This window comes from Bombyx mandarina, chromosome 05 (genome assembly GCF_030267445.1).
Source record: "Bombyx mandarina strain Sakado chromosome 05, ASM3026744v2".
Taxonomy (NCBI): Eukaryota; Metazoa; Arthropoda; class Insecta; order Lepidoptera; family Bombycidae; genus Bombyx; species Bombyx mandarina.
In genome coordinates this window covers 4,341,816-4,359,075 of record NC_143212.1, presented here as the reverse complement: position 1 = coordinate 4,359,075, position 17,260 = coordinate 4,341,816, and the positions used below count along the sequence as shown (strand labels likewise).

The window sequence follows — 17,260 nt, the reverse complement described above, 5'->3', positions numbered from 1 at the left end:
ATTGAAGCAGGGGTGATGAGCGGCGGGATTGAGTCAGTTGGGTCTAAGTTGATGGTGGGTGGGATTATTTTTCTTCCTTCTTCTCTTCATTCTTCCTTCTTATCTTCTTTCTTCGTCGGGAGCGGTCTCCTCCATTTTTTTTTTATTTTTCTTTTTGATGCTGTTCTTTAAGTAAGTTAATGTGGATTTTCTGTTACAGATGCAGTACACGGTATAGCAATCCACAGGCGGCATGGGGCAGGCGGGTAGCGCTCCACACGCGACCCTCCACGCGCGTCGCTCCAACACACTTCCGCACGAGCCGCCCAGACATGCTCCTAAGGTAACGCTTACTATTGAGGAACAAAACTGCATGCTATCAAAGTTAGACCAAAATTCAAAATTGTAAATGCCAATTTACCCTGCCGATGTCAGGAACAGAACAAATGCGTCTGCTGATGTGGAAACCGAATTATAAATAAGAAAAATAAAGCGGTTACGCATTAACTTATTCTTAATCATGTCCACGATTCGGGATTCAAAAACGATGATTTATAATGCTATGTGCTTTAAATTTAATAATGGCTTTATTCCTTGTAAGAACTTTGTAGTTTAAGTATTGAAAATATGCAGGTGTTGCCGGCCCCTCCGCAGCTAGCTTGTCTCCGAAGTACTGACAATGGAGCTATATTGCATTCAGGAGGAACCATCAGCGGTCGGAGACCTCTCTCCCTGATGCATCCTCATGACGCAGGCCAGGTTAGTAAGTAATACAGTGTATGAAATAAACCATGTGGTACACTATGAGCCAGACCAGGTTTTACTACCGCTCTAACTGTTCCCACTGTGAAGCGTTACAGTTTGAAAGCCGGTTATCTATTTCCATCTAAGATAATAAAAAATGATATTTCAAGTTTATAACGCGCCATTCAAAGTTTTCCACAAATGCGCACACCTATGTATGTAATGTCGTGCATGTTCCAGCACACAGGTGTATATCGGTCTCGATCCACTGGGACTGGTGGAGACGGGAATGAACTTCGATCCAGGGAACGAGATCCACTCCACCGGTCACACACAAATTTGGACTTACGACAGAATGACGGTATCCATTTTTTTCTCATTAAAAAAATCTCATTGATTCGACGATAAAGTTTTATTCTTCGATTCTCCATTTTAGATTTTGCTTTAATTTCAGTGATCGTCACACAATCACAAATGAATAACTTTTCAATTGATTATAAATTTTTACTAAAAATCGTATTTTATGCAAAATCAATTAGTTTTCACGATAAATAATCAAATGAATTGCTTGGTACTCTTACTGACGTTGGATGAAAGTCATATGAAATATTTCAGGTACAAGTCTAAACAAAAGATTCGGATCAGAACCTGATCTCCGAATAGAGGAAGAGCAACAAAAATCAAAGAACAACAACAATAAACATTTCAAAAAGAAATACCGAGCACCCCCACCTCCTAACACTGATGTAAGTCTCATTACTATTAGATAAAATTTACCGCCCACTACTTTTTACCTGTAGCGACAGTAAGTTGTGGTTTTATCAGTGAATGGCACAGTATCTGCGAGATTATATACAAGATTTAAACTGAGTTAGCACAAAAAGCAAGGGATTGCGAATTCTATTGAGTTTTATTTAGATCATCAGTAATTAATTACTACACTAGAAATAAAGTGCAGCATCCAAGTAATCGAAGGTTTAAAAAGAACAAATTTTAATTTCAATCAGTCGTTCATAAACTGTAACTACCAACAAGTAGGTACTAGCTCTACTTGTATTTTACTGTTTGTAACAGTGATCAGTGACTTATATCAAGTTACTAAAGAATTCTATGACGTTAGGTTGTTTCTAATCAATTTTAAGTTTGCTAATTACTTTTCGTGTCATCTGTGATTCAAGAATCTAAAACTAATTATTCAATTTGTAGCATTTCGAAGGTTCTTCACCGGACTCGAGTGACGTAAACGTGAGAGCGGAACCTCAAAGAAAATTAAGATTATTTAAAACGAGAAGCGAAACCAAAAAGCTGAACGGCCTAGATAGTAACCTAAATTATAGAATCAACGAATATAAGTCATTAGACTTGAGTGACAACCAATTTGAAAGACGATACAAGTCACCTCATAAAGACAAAGAGCCTCACTTTAAATATCCTGACAATAGGGATATGCTCCAGAGCTCTGCTTCTCTGAAGAGAGAGGAACGATTACTCCAAATTAGACAAGATTACAAGAAACCCAGAATAGACAGGGTGAGTGGATGCAGAGCGAAGACATCCAAGACCAATGAACACAACGAAGCCTGGAAAACTCCGCTCTTAAGCAGGAACTTTCGACACTCAGAAAGGTTTACAAAAGATGAAAATGATGTACCAGTTCTTAGAAGAGAAAAGACTTTTGATGAAACCATCCTAACGAACGAAACAGATAACGAATCACCTAAAGCTTTGCACGAAATGAAAATGAAAGCTATCGGGGAACAACTCAAAAGTCAATTGAGTCCACTGTCACAAAGAAACCAACCACTGAGAAAATCTCTTCCTTCACTATTAGTAAAAAATAATGAAGAAAAAGATGAATTTCAAGCTGAACTTAAAAAAGCAACCAGTAGAATTAGGAACGACATAAGCAATAGAAATAATAACGATATTAAAGCTAGTCATATTGAGAAATCGGTCAACAAACAGAAAGAAATACCATCTAACAAAGTCAAAGAATCTAGTCTTAATAACAAAAATATAGATTCTAAAATAAGTAGAAGACCTCTGACCAGAAATGAGATTAAACCCAAAGTGAACAGTAGCAATATTGGTGTCGGTAAATTTAATGGCAAAGGCCTTCCTGATAGAGGACAAGCTTCGGGAAAAGAGTCGACCCCAGAGCATTCTCCGACACGAAAGACTGATGCAGCTAATCAAAATAAATCTGAAAAGTAAGTAATTCATGATATTATAGATCATTATGTCGCATTAAGCATGAAAATAGTGTTTTGTCTTGCATCTGCGTATACAATAATAGTATTGTAGCTTTACTTTACTATTAGTTCATAAAAAGGAGGATTCCCAAAACTGCTCAATCAAATCTATCTTATAAGATGAATTTACTAATGTAAATATACTAACTGCTTTATCTTACACTACCAGATCTTTTCGCAATCGGTCGATAGGAATTGAAAACGGTAGGCGAATCGTTCATTGTAGCGCCCTATAGGATGGGACTATATTCAATGGGTTGAAGTTAGTTTAATCTTCTTTACGTCAAGTATTGTAATGTATTCTAAAAGTTTTTTAATCGTCTCTGCAACTAATTATATTCCAGAGACAAGCCACACGCGCCATCAAAGCAGTTCTACTTCGGAATGATTGAGAACAAGAAGACGGAAAAAAAAGACAACCTAAAAGACTTCCCAGGGCTGGGTAGCCCGATAATCGAAGAGTTTGCAGACTTCCACCTCATCGAACAGAAGCTGTTTAACTATCGCGATGAAGACGCCGAAATAGACAAGTTCAAATCCCAGTTAAAGGATGATCGTAAAATTATAAAAAATTGTAAGTTTTAATGAATAAAATAGGCTAGAGTTTCAGAGTAATATGCGTCACATATGCCCTATCTGTCTCTGAGTCAGCCAATTAGATCGTTTAATAATTTTGGTTGATTCGAACAGTCTTTATCTTAAATTATTGCTATTAACGAAAAGAAAACCTTAAATTTGTTCAGAAATAAAGGATATGTGTTTGAATTTGTTATACATACAGAGTGTTGTTTTGTACAACAATTACAACATTCAAGAGTGCGATACAAATTGGATTTAGCTCCCGCTGTGAGAAGAAAGTGATAGAGCATTTTCATTCATATCGAAAACTTTAAATGTTTATCTTGAATTTTACGGTCGGATTTACATTATTACTTTAATTCACCAAATCCTTACCGAGATTTATTTTTATTTTGAATAAACACGACAGCGGTCATAATGGACAAGTTCTGTATTTTCTGTTTTACTATTTTTATTGTGAACTTATAATTAGTGATCAAACTCGAGATCAACAAAGCAACGACTTTATTTATTTTTATAATTCCGTACATGGCTGAAGGGGTTTATGGATTACCTGATGTAAATTGGGTTTCGGAACCCATAGACATCATGACGTCAATACCGCCACCCATCTTAAGACATCAGGTCGACATCTCAATTGTATTTGTGTAATGACAGTGCCTTGTTGATAGTAAAAATATGCAAAATGGTGGCATCTACTTGAGCGGTCCTATAATACATTCTACCATCCGTTTATAATTCATTATTACTGTTTTCACAGTATCATCAGAATCAGCATTATCCTCCGACGGCTCTGAAGGTGACGGATCAGATGGGTCATTAGGTATCGCGGTAAGACTGCGCCCAACGCTACCAAAGAAACAGCCGACGATGCCCAGGTTCTCGCCTGCCGCTGCCTGGAAACAACTAGCCAGCTTAGACACTCATTTTGCCGCCGGTGCGTTGTTTTTTAAATGTGAACCAACTTTTGAATTGGTCATTGATCATAAGATGATCGTACACGATTACTAAATATGGCCTCATATTCGTACCTTCACTTTGTGTTCTGAATTCACTAATAATAAGTTACAATCTGGCTAATCCAAGGCCAAATGTTACCAAGATTAGCCGGAGTAATGCCCGTAAAGAATAAACTAATATTAGTTACAGGATAGATATAGGTTCTGTGGAACCCAAAGGACAAGATATTAGGATATCTCAGCATCATTAATCAGCATATTTTAAATCAAACAAACCGCAAAATATATCAGCCTACACGATTCCGCTAAAAAGTTGCTCAGGCTTAATTGGCAGCACGAATTGTTTTTTTGGTCTCAAAGGACGGGGTGGTAGCTTTAACTCCATTAGAGTCGGTTAATATATCCTACCCCTCAAGCTATGTGATTGTGTGACAGAAAAATGCATTACTATGATGACCGGGAGTTGCAGCCCCAACATGTGGAAGCTGACGCATCATATAATCCCAACGTCCACATTAAATAAATTGTTTCACGCATTGTTTCAGAATCACAACCGGTGTCTCTGGCGATTGAGACGAAAATGTCCGGGGATGTGTCTGCGGAGTCCTCCCCCCGGTCTGAGCCCTCCGGGGATAAATCCGGTGATTCTGGGATATCTGGTGACCACGGACATATGGATAGAAGAATGGATTCCCCTCCTAGACATCATGTAAGTGTTGAAAATCCTCGTATATTTTGATTAATATCAAAAACAAACGAGGAAATCTTACTTTTTTTTTATTGCTTAGATGGTTGGACGAGCTCACAGCCCACCTGGTGTTAAGTGATTACTGGAGCCCATATACATCTACGACGTAAATGCGCCACCCACCTTGGGATATAAGTTCTAAGGTCTCAAGTATAGTTACAACGGCTGCCCTACCCTTCAGACCGAAACGCATTACTGCTTCACGGCAGAAATAACAGGGTGGTGGTACCTACCCGCGCGGACTCACAAGAGGTCCTGCCACCAGTAAAAAACTTGAATTTAAGTAGTTTTTTAACTAATAGGTCATGTCCATTTTACAACGACAGGTCACAGAGTTGCGCAAATACCTACGGAAGCTCTTTCCATAGTAGTGTAGTACTCAACCTTTGTGCCTGGATTCCAATGGCGAGGGTTACTGTTATCCAAAGGAGATGCTGAGACATCCTAAAATAGTTGTATAGAACACTCCTCATAGAACTTGAAAGCACAGAGAGAGAGAAGCAATCACGAAATATCACTTCATAAAAACTTACTCATTAAAATTTCTTGACACAAAAAAATATATTTTAAAAAAATATTATGCCACAACTTAAATTGAAATCATACAAAAAATGTTTGATATTGTGTATTGGTTTACTACATAGAACACAGAAGCTGTCCCTGCTTGGACTCCTCAGCAGGACCTGGGCGAGAGCAGTTCCGAGAGTGGTCCTCCAGAGCCTGTCCCGGACGCTCCCTCCACGTACCGTCTCGGCACGCAGCCCTTCAGCCTCTCCCTCCCAAGGGACTCGCACGTCACGGTCAGTCGCACTAGCTAGACGGGACGTTATGTGGTTGACGGTGGATTTGTTACAATATCGGTGTTGAGTCTGCGATCTGATTGACTAAAGATACTTCAAAAATTACAATCCAAAGAATGTAATATCACTTATATTACATTTAATTATTATTTTTCAAGATTTTTATGTCAGTCAATTAGGTCAAAGATTGTGTAGAAAAACAACAATTAGAAACAGTTTTAACGGAAGCACTCTTTTATATCTATTGTGGTCTGTGATTGGTGATTGGTGACAGGTGTCCCACCGTTCTCACGAAATTTTGTGTGGTAATGGGTAAACAAAACAAGGTTGTCGGTATGTGTTCTAATTTAAATAGTAATCGTAATATATGGTAATCACCTACAATGTACGAATATAATTGACTTAGGGTATGCATAATTTTTAAATATATAGTTATAGTTGAGGCATTGGTTTTAGTGGTGTAAATTATTTTTTCGGTAGATGTGTGAAAGACCTCACATCCCCCTCCTATTAGTGGTACGGAGTCACTCATCACCACATGAATACCGACACCACCGTGAAGTTGAAATCTCAACTGCATTGTATAACAGCTATACTAACTCTTCAAAGTGAAACACAAATCTGCTTTGAAGCAGAAATAATACCCAGCCCTTAAGTCTACCACTAGTAATAATAACCAGTATTTATAATGATGTTGACAAAATAAGACGCTGAAAAGTTATAAATATAACCACAGAAAATGTTATTCAATAGAAATGACCACTATTTTAAATTTTCACACCATAACTACTCCATTTGGTTTTAAAATATTCTGAAGTTTTTTTTACCGTGTCAATTAAAAATAACGGTCTCATTATGTTTTTCAACATTGATAAAGAAAACATCATATAAGTTTGTGTTGCAAATGAAATTACAGACAATGGCACAGAATGCACTCCGTATTGTAACAAAACACCTGAACATTATGAAATTGGCAATAAACTTTCTATAACAACTTAAAAATAAATTGTGACTAACAAACTAATAACTCACCTAACCTCCCGTTACATCTGACGGGGAAGAAAGGTTGATGAATTAGAAACTGAGAATTTTTATTGATAAATATTAAGTAAACAAATAGGCTGCTCTATTCACTTAACTGTACTTCAACTTGTACATTATTGGTATTGAGGGAGCTTATATCAAAATAACAAGAGTAAAAGACATTTGCACAAAGCAAAATTATCTAGTTTCATTATTTTTTTCAAATTATAATATAAATGACGCCACTTTGAAAATGTTATTCTAAAGAGTATTCAGTGCACGTGTGTCTATGGACCAGATACTCATATAATTAATATGATATGTATATGAACTATACGACTATAGAACTATATAATGCATACACAAAAATGCATTCAATTCGATCCAGCCGTTTAGATACCGATTGCAGCGCCATCTGCCGGGTTGATTTGGGAATCTAAACCATCCAGGGTGCCACCCAAACGTATACAAAATAATTCATTCAAATCGGTCCAGCCGTTTCGGAGGAGTTTAGTGACATACACACGTACAATAGAATTATATATTTAAATAAATATAAAGGATTTATATTATGGGACGTGGCTCCATAACTGCTTTGTGTAATTCGATCATAGCAATCGTTGCTCTTTATTGTCTTACACTATTATTAATTTATTGTACTATAACATTTAACAAATACAAAAACAATACAAGTTCTAAATTCATTAATGGCCGGACTCTGTACAACGACTATTTATTTTGAAGAAAACCAATCAACCTTTTTCCTCGTCAGTCCAAAGCCTAGAACTTAACTAACATCCCCCTAGTTTAAAGCGATGTCGTGTTTCTACGAATGCTTCCAGGGAAAACAGATCCAGCAGGGGTTCAATAGCCTGCAAAAGTTCAGAAAGTCGGTCACGGGGGCCTTAGGAGCGGCTTTAGGTTCGAGAAGATTCGATTTGGAGCACGAACCCATGCTAGAGGAACCTGAACAGAATTGGTTCTTGACGAAATCGGCACCGAATTCTCTGTCAAATCCCTTGTTGTATCAGCAACCGATGAAAGCTAAAGGTTCCGGAGAAGATGACATCAAGGAGGAGTCGTCGCCACCATCAGAAAAGGTATACGCATCGGGCTTAAACATAGCTCAGTTACTGCTGAAGAAATAATCTAAAACAATCACTATTAAATTAAATATTTTAAATACCGGGCCCGAATTTGCCTCATATCTACCTACTTCTATACTTCCTTTCTTTTTTATCTTGAGTTCCGGTGGTCAGGTGTAATGTGAGCATGCATATGTTTGTTGGTTTATTTTATTGTGTCGGTTATATGTTACCATGAGAATTGAGACAGAGACAAATGACGTAAATAAATTAGAGATCAAAATGTATTTTTATACTGATTCCTTTCATTAGGGCGATATATCACCTTGGAGACCTGGTGCTTCATACCTATCGTGGGGCGGTCACGTCATGTACCTACCTCCACCACCAGCCGCCGAACAGCCTCTATCTATGATTGGACCTATTGCAAGACCTGTGAGGTGAGAACTATTCACATCTAGCTCTAGGCAACGATTTATCTACGCCCTAACTTCGCCTATGTCGAAGATATACTGTTACCGCATACAATTAGCATACCCGATCCCGTAGACCGAATGGTAAACAGTCGATGTCGCCCTAAGCACGTCATTACGGATCCGCCCGATCCATTAACGGTGCTTTTAGGCACCACAAGCACTGGTTACCGTCCTCGTCGAACCCGTCGTTTACGACGAAGGGCTCGACGAGCGAATTAACCCAATAGAGACAACCCAATGAGTTTCTCTCCGGATCTTCTGAGTGGGTCGCGTTTCCGATCTGGTGGTAGACTCTGCGAAGCACTGCTCTTGCTAGGGCCACTGTTGGCAACACTCCCGCTTTGAACCCCGTGAGCTCACCTACACGTCAAGGAGAAGATGAAATAGCCTCTCAAGGCTATCAGCATAGGTAGGAAAAAAAACCAATTACGTAGCTGGTACATTACGAGACTTTGGTCTTCTGTATACGACGAGCTCATAGCCAGATGCTGTGTGGTCACTGGAGCCCATAAGCCCCCATGAGTTCCCTTTAAACCCCCTTTTTATTAACTAATCAAACTTCAATACCACAGACTAAAAAAGTTGCTTTATAATGGTTTCCCTCCAACAGGAGTAAATCTAGTGGTTGTATGGAAGCAGCGGCCAGGGCAGCCCGCGGGGGCCTCGGCGGCGAGATGCGAGAACGAGAAAGATCTGCGTCGCCCGGGGTAGCACGCGCCCTCCCAGCTAGAGTCGAACCAACCACTGTGAGTACATAAGTTCTTTTTATAATGTTGTTTTGGTCTAGGTGGATGTTTTTTACGTTCGTTAAGGTAAGTGGGGACTGCTAGTTTAGTGGGGAATTCTATAATTTTAATGTAATAGCAATGTCAGGTTGTTTTTGTCTCATATAGAGCCTGCAGAGCCATATTCAACTCCATTCCTAGCCCTTAGTTTTTAATAATATCACACATTTATGGCAAACACGTCACACTTGACTTTAAATGAACTTGTGCCATTTCCATCAAAGTTCCGCGCATGAGTAAAAACTTACCATAGTGGTAAGCTTGAGAGCTTTCGACAGCAACAAAAAAGGCGTAATCTGTTTGCACATAACTAAATCAACAATCTTGACACCATCGATCATGTATTAGCTCATCTGTTTTGTTTTAGAACTTATTACACTGTGCTTTTGTGTCCATGTTGTTACAACCATTTGTTTTAACTAACATGAGACAAGAAATTATCGCTCACCTAATTTGAACACAACCCTTTAGAAAACCCTTTAGATATTGGTCCAGGGGTTATGAAGATGCGACTTTAGGCTTTTATTTTGGACTTGCGTCATTGTAGTGACTTTACAACATATTATGTACACACGTGAATTTTAGATCGAATCATAAACTTCTGAATATATTTACATACAAAAGTTAGAAAAAATAAATTAAATAAATTTTCCAAAAAATACGGCATAGATTTTAAGTTACAGTTACGAACGAATAAGGAAGCGTTGTTCGAAGGTCGTTTGTCATAGATATAAATCTTTTAAAGGACAGACAATAATTATGACAAAATGGCGTGGGAACAATGTTTCAATGTTCGGAACTATAATGATCCTTAGTTTGTTTATCTATAGTAGCAGCCGAGAATTATATACGACCTTCTAGAATTATCGGCTGCTATCTTTTATTAATAGATTTTCCACATAAACTAGTCCAGTGACTCTCAACCTTTTTTACTCGACGACGTACTCAAGAACTTTTCACAAAATCACGACACATACTCTCATGCAAAAATTTCAATAATTGCAGCGAATCATTAATCTATTAAACGTAATTGACAGTTAACATTTAGTAAACCGTTGCAGATTTACCCTATAGATAGACGATGCAATTTCCCCCGGTCTCCTTATATAAAATATAGTATTTATAAATATCGCGACGCACTACTTGACAACTTGCAACACACCGATGTGTCGATGGTTGAGAGCCGCTGAACTACTCAACAGGTTTTGATTAAAATCGCGTTTGTAGTTTTAGTTAAGTTTATGCCATGTCAATTGCTATGTAAATTTTACTTCAGTTTAAGATTAAAATATTTCCGGTCGTCATCGGTGTGGGAACGCGTCTAAAGCTTTTTAATAAAAGCGTATCCGTATTATTTGCTTACATAATGCTAATGTTATTCACTTCACAGCTATTCAAGGAGTCATTAAACCTTTTTAGAGTGTTAGCATTCAGCTATTCAAATCGTGCTTGTTCAATCGATTAATCATTGCGAACCGATCTGATAACTGAATCGCGAGTGCATACAATACAATAGACGGTCTTATGCAGAATGCTAGCTAAGATCCGCTTCGTATTATTCGGGATTACTATGTTTCATGAACAAATAAGGTTATATCTCGATATATTCATTAACACACTAGTAATGTGTTACAAAAATGGTAAGCACTTGAAGACCTAGTATAAAGTTTGTAACGTACATACGAAATAAATATCAGTCCATAACCAATATCTCAAATAGTGTTATAGATATCGGAAACATACAGGGAAAAATATCAAGGACACTCAGACTCACAAAGATTTTATGTATTTCTTTCGAGTAAGTAGTAAGAATTATAAGACTCAAAAAGTATGAAAATCTAATGTTGACCTGAGTGTTACACTCTGGGTGTTCACAATACCGCTGGACCATAAACCATTGGGAAAGGATGGCCAAACAGTGATTATTCGAAACAAAATCAATTAAAATTCAAGAACAACAGAATAAGGCAAGTCTAGGATAAGATTAAATATGGACCCAAAAAAAGAGACAGTATATTGCCGCTTAGAAGATTACTAAATATTTGTTAAAAACTGACTGCCTCTTTACTGAATGAAACATTCTACCGAAAACATTGGATCTGGTTATGATGCTCGGGACATCGCTCATTGTGCGTATTAACATGCGCGATCACAAATCGAGCTTCACACGAAACATGTTAACTGCTTTATAACTTCACGGAGCTTCTGCGACTTGGACGAACGCCCAAAAGATCAAACGTGAGAAATTTTATAAACTCGTCCTACCCGATCAAAGAGGCTACCATGGTTCCACTTCCAGCAGTACATTTAGTCACTTAAAATATATATATGAATACTAAATTAATAATATATATACATAAATTAGATAGTTCAAAAACAAACAAAAACACTCTTAAATAGCAAACTGAACGAATAATTAATTTTATCTTTTTTTTTATCCTGTTGATAATGGTTAGAGAGCAAAGGTTTCAAAATTATTATTAACGGTATGTACTTGATGCGTGCGCAATTTTCATCTTAATCCATCCGATTCATGAAGTCGTTGAAAATAACATTCAAAAGTTCTGTTACACACAAACCAACATACATACCAAGCTAATAAAAGCATGTAATTGTAATAACAAATGAGAGACAATATATGAGCATTTATCGATTGATAGGCCATGCGATTTTATAACTCGGAGATTACTGACTGCAATTTTTGTCCACAAACCCGTTTCGGGCAGAGAGTGTATTAGAGTAGATCATATTTTTCGGTTTCATTCCATCCATTTTTCCATTTACGGCACGTAGCGGCTTGGCTCTGCCCTTGGCATTGCTGAATGCTGAAGTCCATGGGAGACGGTAACCACTCACCATCAGGTAGGCCGCATACAAAAAATATAATAGCAATAAAAAAATCCGTTTTCGAAAATATTCAATTTCATGTAAACTAAGTAAATTTGAGAACAACTGGCTTAGTGAAAAAGTAAAAAAAAGAAAACTATAGTGAAATGACGTAATGGCTACCTTTATAATTATTTTATTAATTAGTGATGTACATACAAACAAAATATAATCGAAGTTCATATAAAACACGGGAATCAATTATGTTTCAGAATTTTTATTGATCCCTTTATTTTTATTATACAAAAAATAAACGTATCGTTAGTAGTGCGAGCAATTTGTAAACACGCGCTTGTAAATGATAACAACATAAAAGCATCAACAAAATAAACAAATTGATTTAACGTTGCCTTAATGCACTTTTGTATTGATGCGACAAAATGAGAACCATAAACATACTGACAAAAAAAAATAAACAAAATGTCTCCGTTTCCTAGGCCGCAATGTAACGTACCTATAATTTACAGTAATGTTAACGGAAAATAATATTTACTTGTTAAGTTGACTATATTTTAGTTGTTTTTTGTAAGTTTCAATCTCGAAGAACTTGCATCGGATTTTTAAATCTACTTACAGATTTGATTATGCAAATGTTTAAATTAATTATGTCAACAAAATCACACACGATGCGTTTGGAACTTACATTAGATTAATTCGCATCGTAAATCGCAGTCGCATATTTTTATGAATGCGGTATTACTGGTGGCCCGGAGGCCTTTCCAGTTTCACCAGGACAGGTGGGCGAGCAAAGGCTCAGCCAGGAGGGGTGGGATTTGCTAACAGCTGCCCGAGCGCCTCCAAAGGAGACCTAACAACTCAAGAGCAGGTGTTTCGCGAATGTCGCAGTCGCATCAGTGCGACCGGAGATACCGTGTGCGCGGGAGTAGGGATGTGTGCCGCAGAGTCTAGCTCGCCACACGTGCCGGTCACCTGTCGACTCGCGGACAAGTGCACGTGCTGACGCCAGTATCCTGTTTAATGCTGTACGGTCAGTTTAAATTTTAATTATATTTTTATAATCGCTGGCACTTTTACAGTTGAATGTTGTATTTATTTTCAATCTCCAAGTTTTTTTCCTTCGGCGAATACGATAAGTTCGATAGTCAAAACATCGGTGTAACGATGAACAAATTAATATTCATAATTAAACCGTGCAAATGTTTTTAAAAATTAGTATTATTGGTTCCTCAAATTTTAAGTCAACTAGCTTGGCTTCGAAATATTTTTGGTAACTTTATTTCGATCGAAATTAACCCAAACTTAATAGAAACACTGTTTAATAGAAACATATATGTAAGTGATTTCGATTTTATGTTTGTTACACGATAATTCTGAAAAATCAAAAGCGATTCTGGTTTTTTTAATCGTTTCTGATTTCCATGCAAAGAAAATATGTATCTTCATTATCTAAAACATATAACTTTCGAACCGGCCATCCATATTACAAATAATATAAAAATATTTCAATTGTTATGACCAGAATCATTTCATAATTCCATAGTTCAGAACCATCTCAGGAATTGAGTACAAAATTTTAGATCCATCCAAAATTATCCGCTTACACTCATTCGTTAGTCGTTTAATTTATCTATATCTATATATATAAAAATGCACTGCTGTTCGTTAGTCTCGCTAAAACTCGAGAACGGCTGGACCGATTTGGCTAATTTTGGTCTTGAATTATTCGTGGCAGTCCAGGGTAGGTTTAAAAGGTGAGAAAATATAAAAAAGCTCGGAATTATACAAAAACAAACAATTTTGTTTTTCCTTTGATGTGTCCCCTTGATGTGTCTTTTATTTATGGATTGAGGCACTACGAAGTCTGCCGGGTCAGCTAGTGTTAAATAAGTATTTTTTTTAACATCTCTACAAACATAACATCTCTTTGAAGTCGTCGTGGCCTAAAGGATAAGACGTCCGGTGCATTCGTGTTGAAGCGATGCGCCGGTGTTCGAATCCCGCTGGCGGGTACCAATTTTTCTAATGAAATATGTACTCAACAAATGTTCACGATTGACTTCCACGGTGAAGGAATAACATCGTGTAATAAAAATCAAACCCGCAAAATTATAATTTGCGTAATTACTGGTGGTAGGACCTCTTGTGAGTCCGCGCGGATAGGTACCACCGCCCTGCTTATTTCTGCCGTGAAGCAGTAATGCGTTTCGGTTTGAAGGGTGGGGTAGCCGTTGTAACTATACTGAGACTTTAGAACTTGTATCTCAAGGTGGGTGGCGCGTCTACGTTGTAGATGTCTATGGGCTCCAGTAACCACTTAACATCAGGTGGGCTGTGAGCTCGTCCACCCATCTAAGCAATAAAAAAAAAAAAAAAAAAAAAAACAAATGCGAGAATCTTTTACATTACACAGTCGAGTAACCTCCATCGTCTGCCTGTCTTTATGTTCATTTTCATTACTATGCTAATTATTAAACACATTTGATTTTTTTCATACAATTGTTTCATTGTTCAAATTATAGTATTCAATGCTTAAATCATTACTTACTTTTTAATTTAAATATAATTACACAACACATTCGAATCACATCATAATTTAAAATCGTAATTAAAAACGAGAAAGTCAAGACGAACTATTTTCTAGTAATTATTATTTTACGTGCTCTGAGGAATTGTTCGAGATGATACCGGCATCTCGTTTTTACCATCGCACCGCCCGCCATCGGAGTAGAGTTCATCCGTACTACCTGGAGCCACTGCGGTCATCCACAGTGCGTTTCCAGAGATCTTTTTTGCCACGTACCATCCGGCTATGGAATGAGCTCCCCTCCACGGTGTTTCCCGAGCGCTATGACATGTCCTTCTTCAAACGAGGCTTGTGGAGAGTATTAAGCGGTAGGCAGCGGCTTGGCTTTGCCCCTGGCATTGCTGAAGTCCATGGGCAACGGTAACCACTCACCATCAGGTGGGCCGTATGCTCGTCTGCCTACAAGGGCAATAAAAAAAAAAAAAAAAACGTAAACTTATTACACAATGTATCTTGTCTTAAATCTTATTAATTCCATGTATGACTCACTTGCTTTTTATGAGACACTACACTACAAGTAACAAAAAAACATACATTCTAATTCCTATCAAACGACTGACATTTGAAAATAGCTATCGATATAAACAGACAGAAGTCGTGTCATTCTTGGCAGTGAATATTAAATGATTAATTATAAATTACTTAAGGAGTACTGAAAATTAGAAAATAAGAATTAATTGCATCTGTTTGCTTTCTGTATTGTTATGTTGATTATCATTACCATCTATGCATATGTAATTGAACAAAAGTAATTAAATAGAAAAACGGTATATAACCTAAGAATAGTAATAGAAAATAAGCAACCATTGTCTGTCTGTCTGTCTGTCGGTTTATTTGTACGCGCACAACTCCGAAACTACGGTACGGAATATATTCGTAATATAGTTGTAATTACGTATTATTAAAATTAGACGTTACAAAAAACATGAATCGAGATATGAAAATACCTACTATTCAATATTAGAGGTTACATAGTAAATAATGATGTTGATATGAAAATAGCTGTCCGTCTGTTAGGTTTTCGCGCTCAAATCACTGAACCGATTTTGCCAAAACTCGATATAAGAATTTGAAACCCGCGAAAGAATTTAGGCTATCTTTCATCCCGTCACAGCACAAATCATACGCAGGCAAAGCATCTACCGAAAAGCTTGCCCCAAATCTACATATAAATAAAATTGGAGTGTCTGTAATATTGAAATAACCGCTTTTTACTACATGCGTATGAATATATGTATATGCGTATGTATCGTATACACCAAAATAACATTTTTTACAATTTTTGTCTGTCTGTCTGTTTGTTCCGGCCAATCTCTAGAACGGCTGGACCGAATTTGGCGAGACTTGCACTGATAGGTAGCTGATGATATAAAAAGTAACTTAGGCTACTTTTTTTAGACTAGCTTCGCCCCGTGGCGTCACTCACGGTACGACAATAACAGCAGGTAACGTCGCGAGACTCAGCTATTAATAATAAAATTTAATGTTTCCGAAGCGAAGCGAGGGCGGGTCGCTAGTATATCATAAATTTACAAGTACCAAGGAAGAATTTTGTACGTAATCGCAACGGCTATTCGTACGTTCTCCGTTTTTATAGTTGACATTGTAACAATAATAGTCGAATACAATCCTCCTTCCTCCTCTTCAGTGGTACATTCCTGGCGGAGTGGTCATGGTTATCGTTTTATTTATTGGTCGCGGCTTTTGCGAGGCTTCTCCATCTCTATTTGTGGCGGTGCGTGTACATTCAAATATATTACGAATATAAATTTGTTAAAAACAAGTTATTTTTTTATTTATTTAAACAAGCGGCTTGGCTCTGCCCCTGGCATTGCTGAAGTCTATGGGCGACGGTAACCACTCACCATCAGGTGGGCCGTATGCTCGTCTGCCTACAAGGGCAATAAAAAAAAAAAAAAAATTTGGTAACACAAGCATCTAATCGGTGTTTTGTCTGATATTTAAACGGCTACCGATGCTTTCTTTGATATTTTCATAAATGTTCCAAGCGGAATGCTCTGAGGAAATACTTTAAGCGATTGCCATCGCAAAGGAGTCCCTATGAACGGGGAAGATAATATTTGGCAATGGCATTTTTAGTATATCAGCTATAAGTCAAATCGTCAAAGCGTTATCTCTTTAGTTTAATTAGATTTTAAACTGTTCGTTACTCTTGGTATTGCCTGGTATTGCCCGTGTCAATGAAACACAATTTTGTAAATTTATCGATAACAATACAATGCGTGTTGTGTTTAAGAATTGAAAATAAATATTATTTTTACAAAACCCTACATCATTGGATGGAATATGAATTTTAAATAATTTTATAGAGTAACAGTTGATTTGCTTACAACCGAACTTTACATACCATTATTTAAAGGTTTATACAACGATTTTCA

The 17,260-nt window shown here is 37.2% G+C and overlaps 1 protein-coding gene across 4 annotated transcripts in view; it reads left to right on the top strand.

Moving 5' to 3' along the window:
• Positions 1 to 17,260, top strand: part of LOC114245984 (uncharacterized) — a 123,973-nt gene that overhangs the window by 86,003 nt on the left and 20,710 nt on the right. For 2 of the 4 annotated variants that reach the window (XM_089727333.1, XM_089727337.1), the window contains exons 3-14: positions 200 to 322; positions 613 to 738; positions 964 to 1,084; positions 1,339 to 1,469; positions 1,930 to 2,933; positions 3,320 to 3,549; positions 4,315 to 4,491; positions 5,059 to 5,222; positions 5,906 to 6,061; positions 7,891 to 8,184; positions 8,482 to 8,609; positions 9,256 to 9,391. In XM_089727333.1, coding sequence (XP_089583459.1) covers positions 233 to 322; positions 613 to 738; positions 964 to 1,084; positions 1,339 to 1,469; positions 1,930 to 2,933; positions 3,320 to 3,549; positions 4,315 to 4,491; positions 5,059 to 5,222; positions 5,906 to 6,061; positions 7,891 to 8,184; positions 8,482 to 8,609; positions 9,256 to 9,391 — 2,757 coding nt within the window. In that variant the 5' untranslated portion in view covers positions 200 to 232. The remainder of the gene's footprint in view (positions 1 to 199; positions 323 to 612; positions 739 to 963; positions 1,085 to 1,338; positions 1,470 to 1,929; positions 2,934 to 3,319; positions 3,550 to 4,314; positions 4,492 to 5,058; positions 5,223 to 5,905; positions 6,062 to 7,890; positions 8,185 to 8,481; positions 8,610 to 9,255; positions 9,392 to 17,260) is intronic. The other 2 variants (XM_089727336.1, XM_089727334.1) reach the window with 2 other exon arrangements.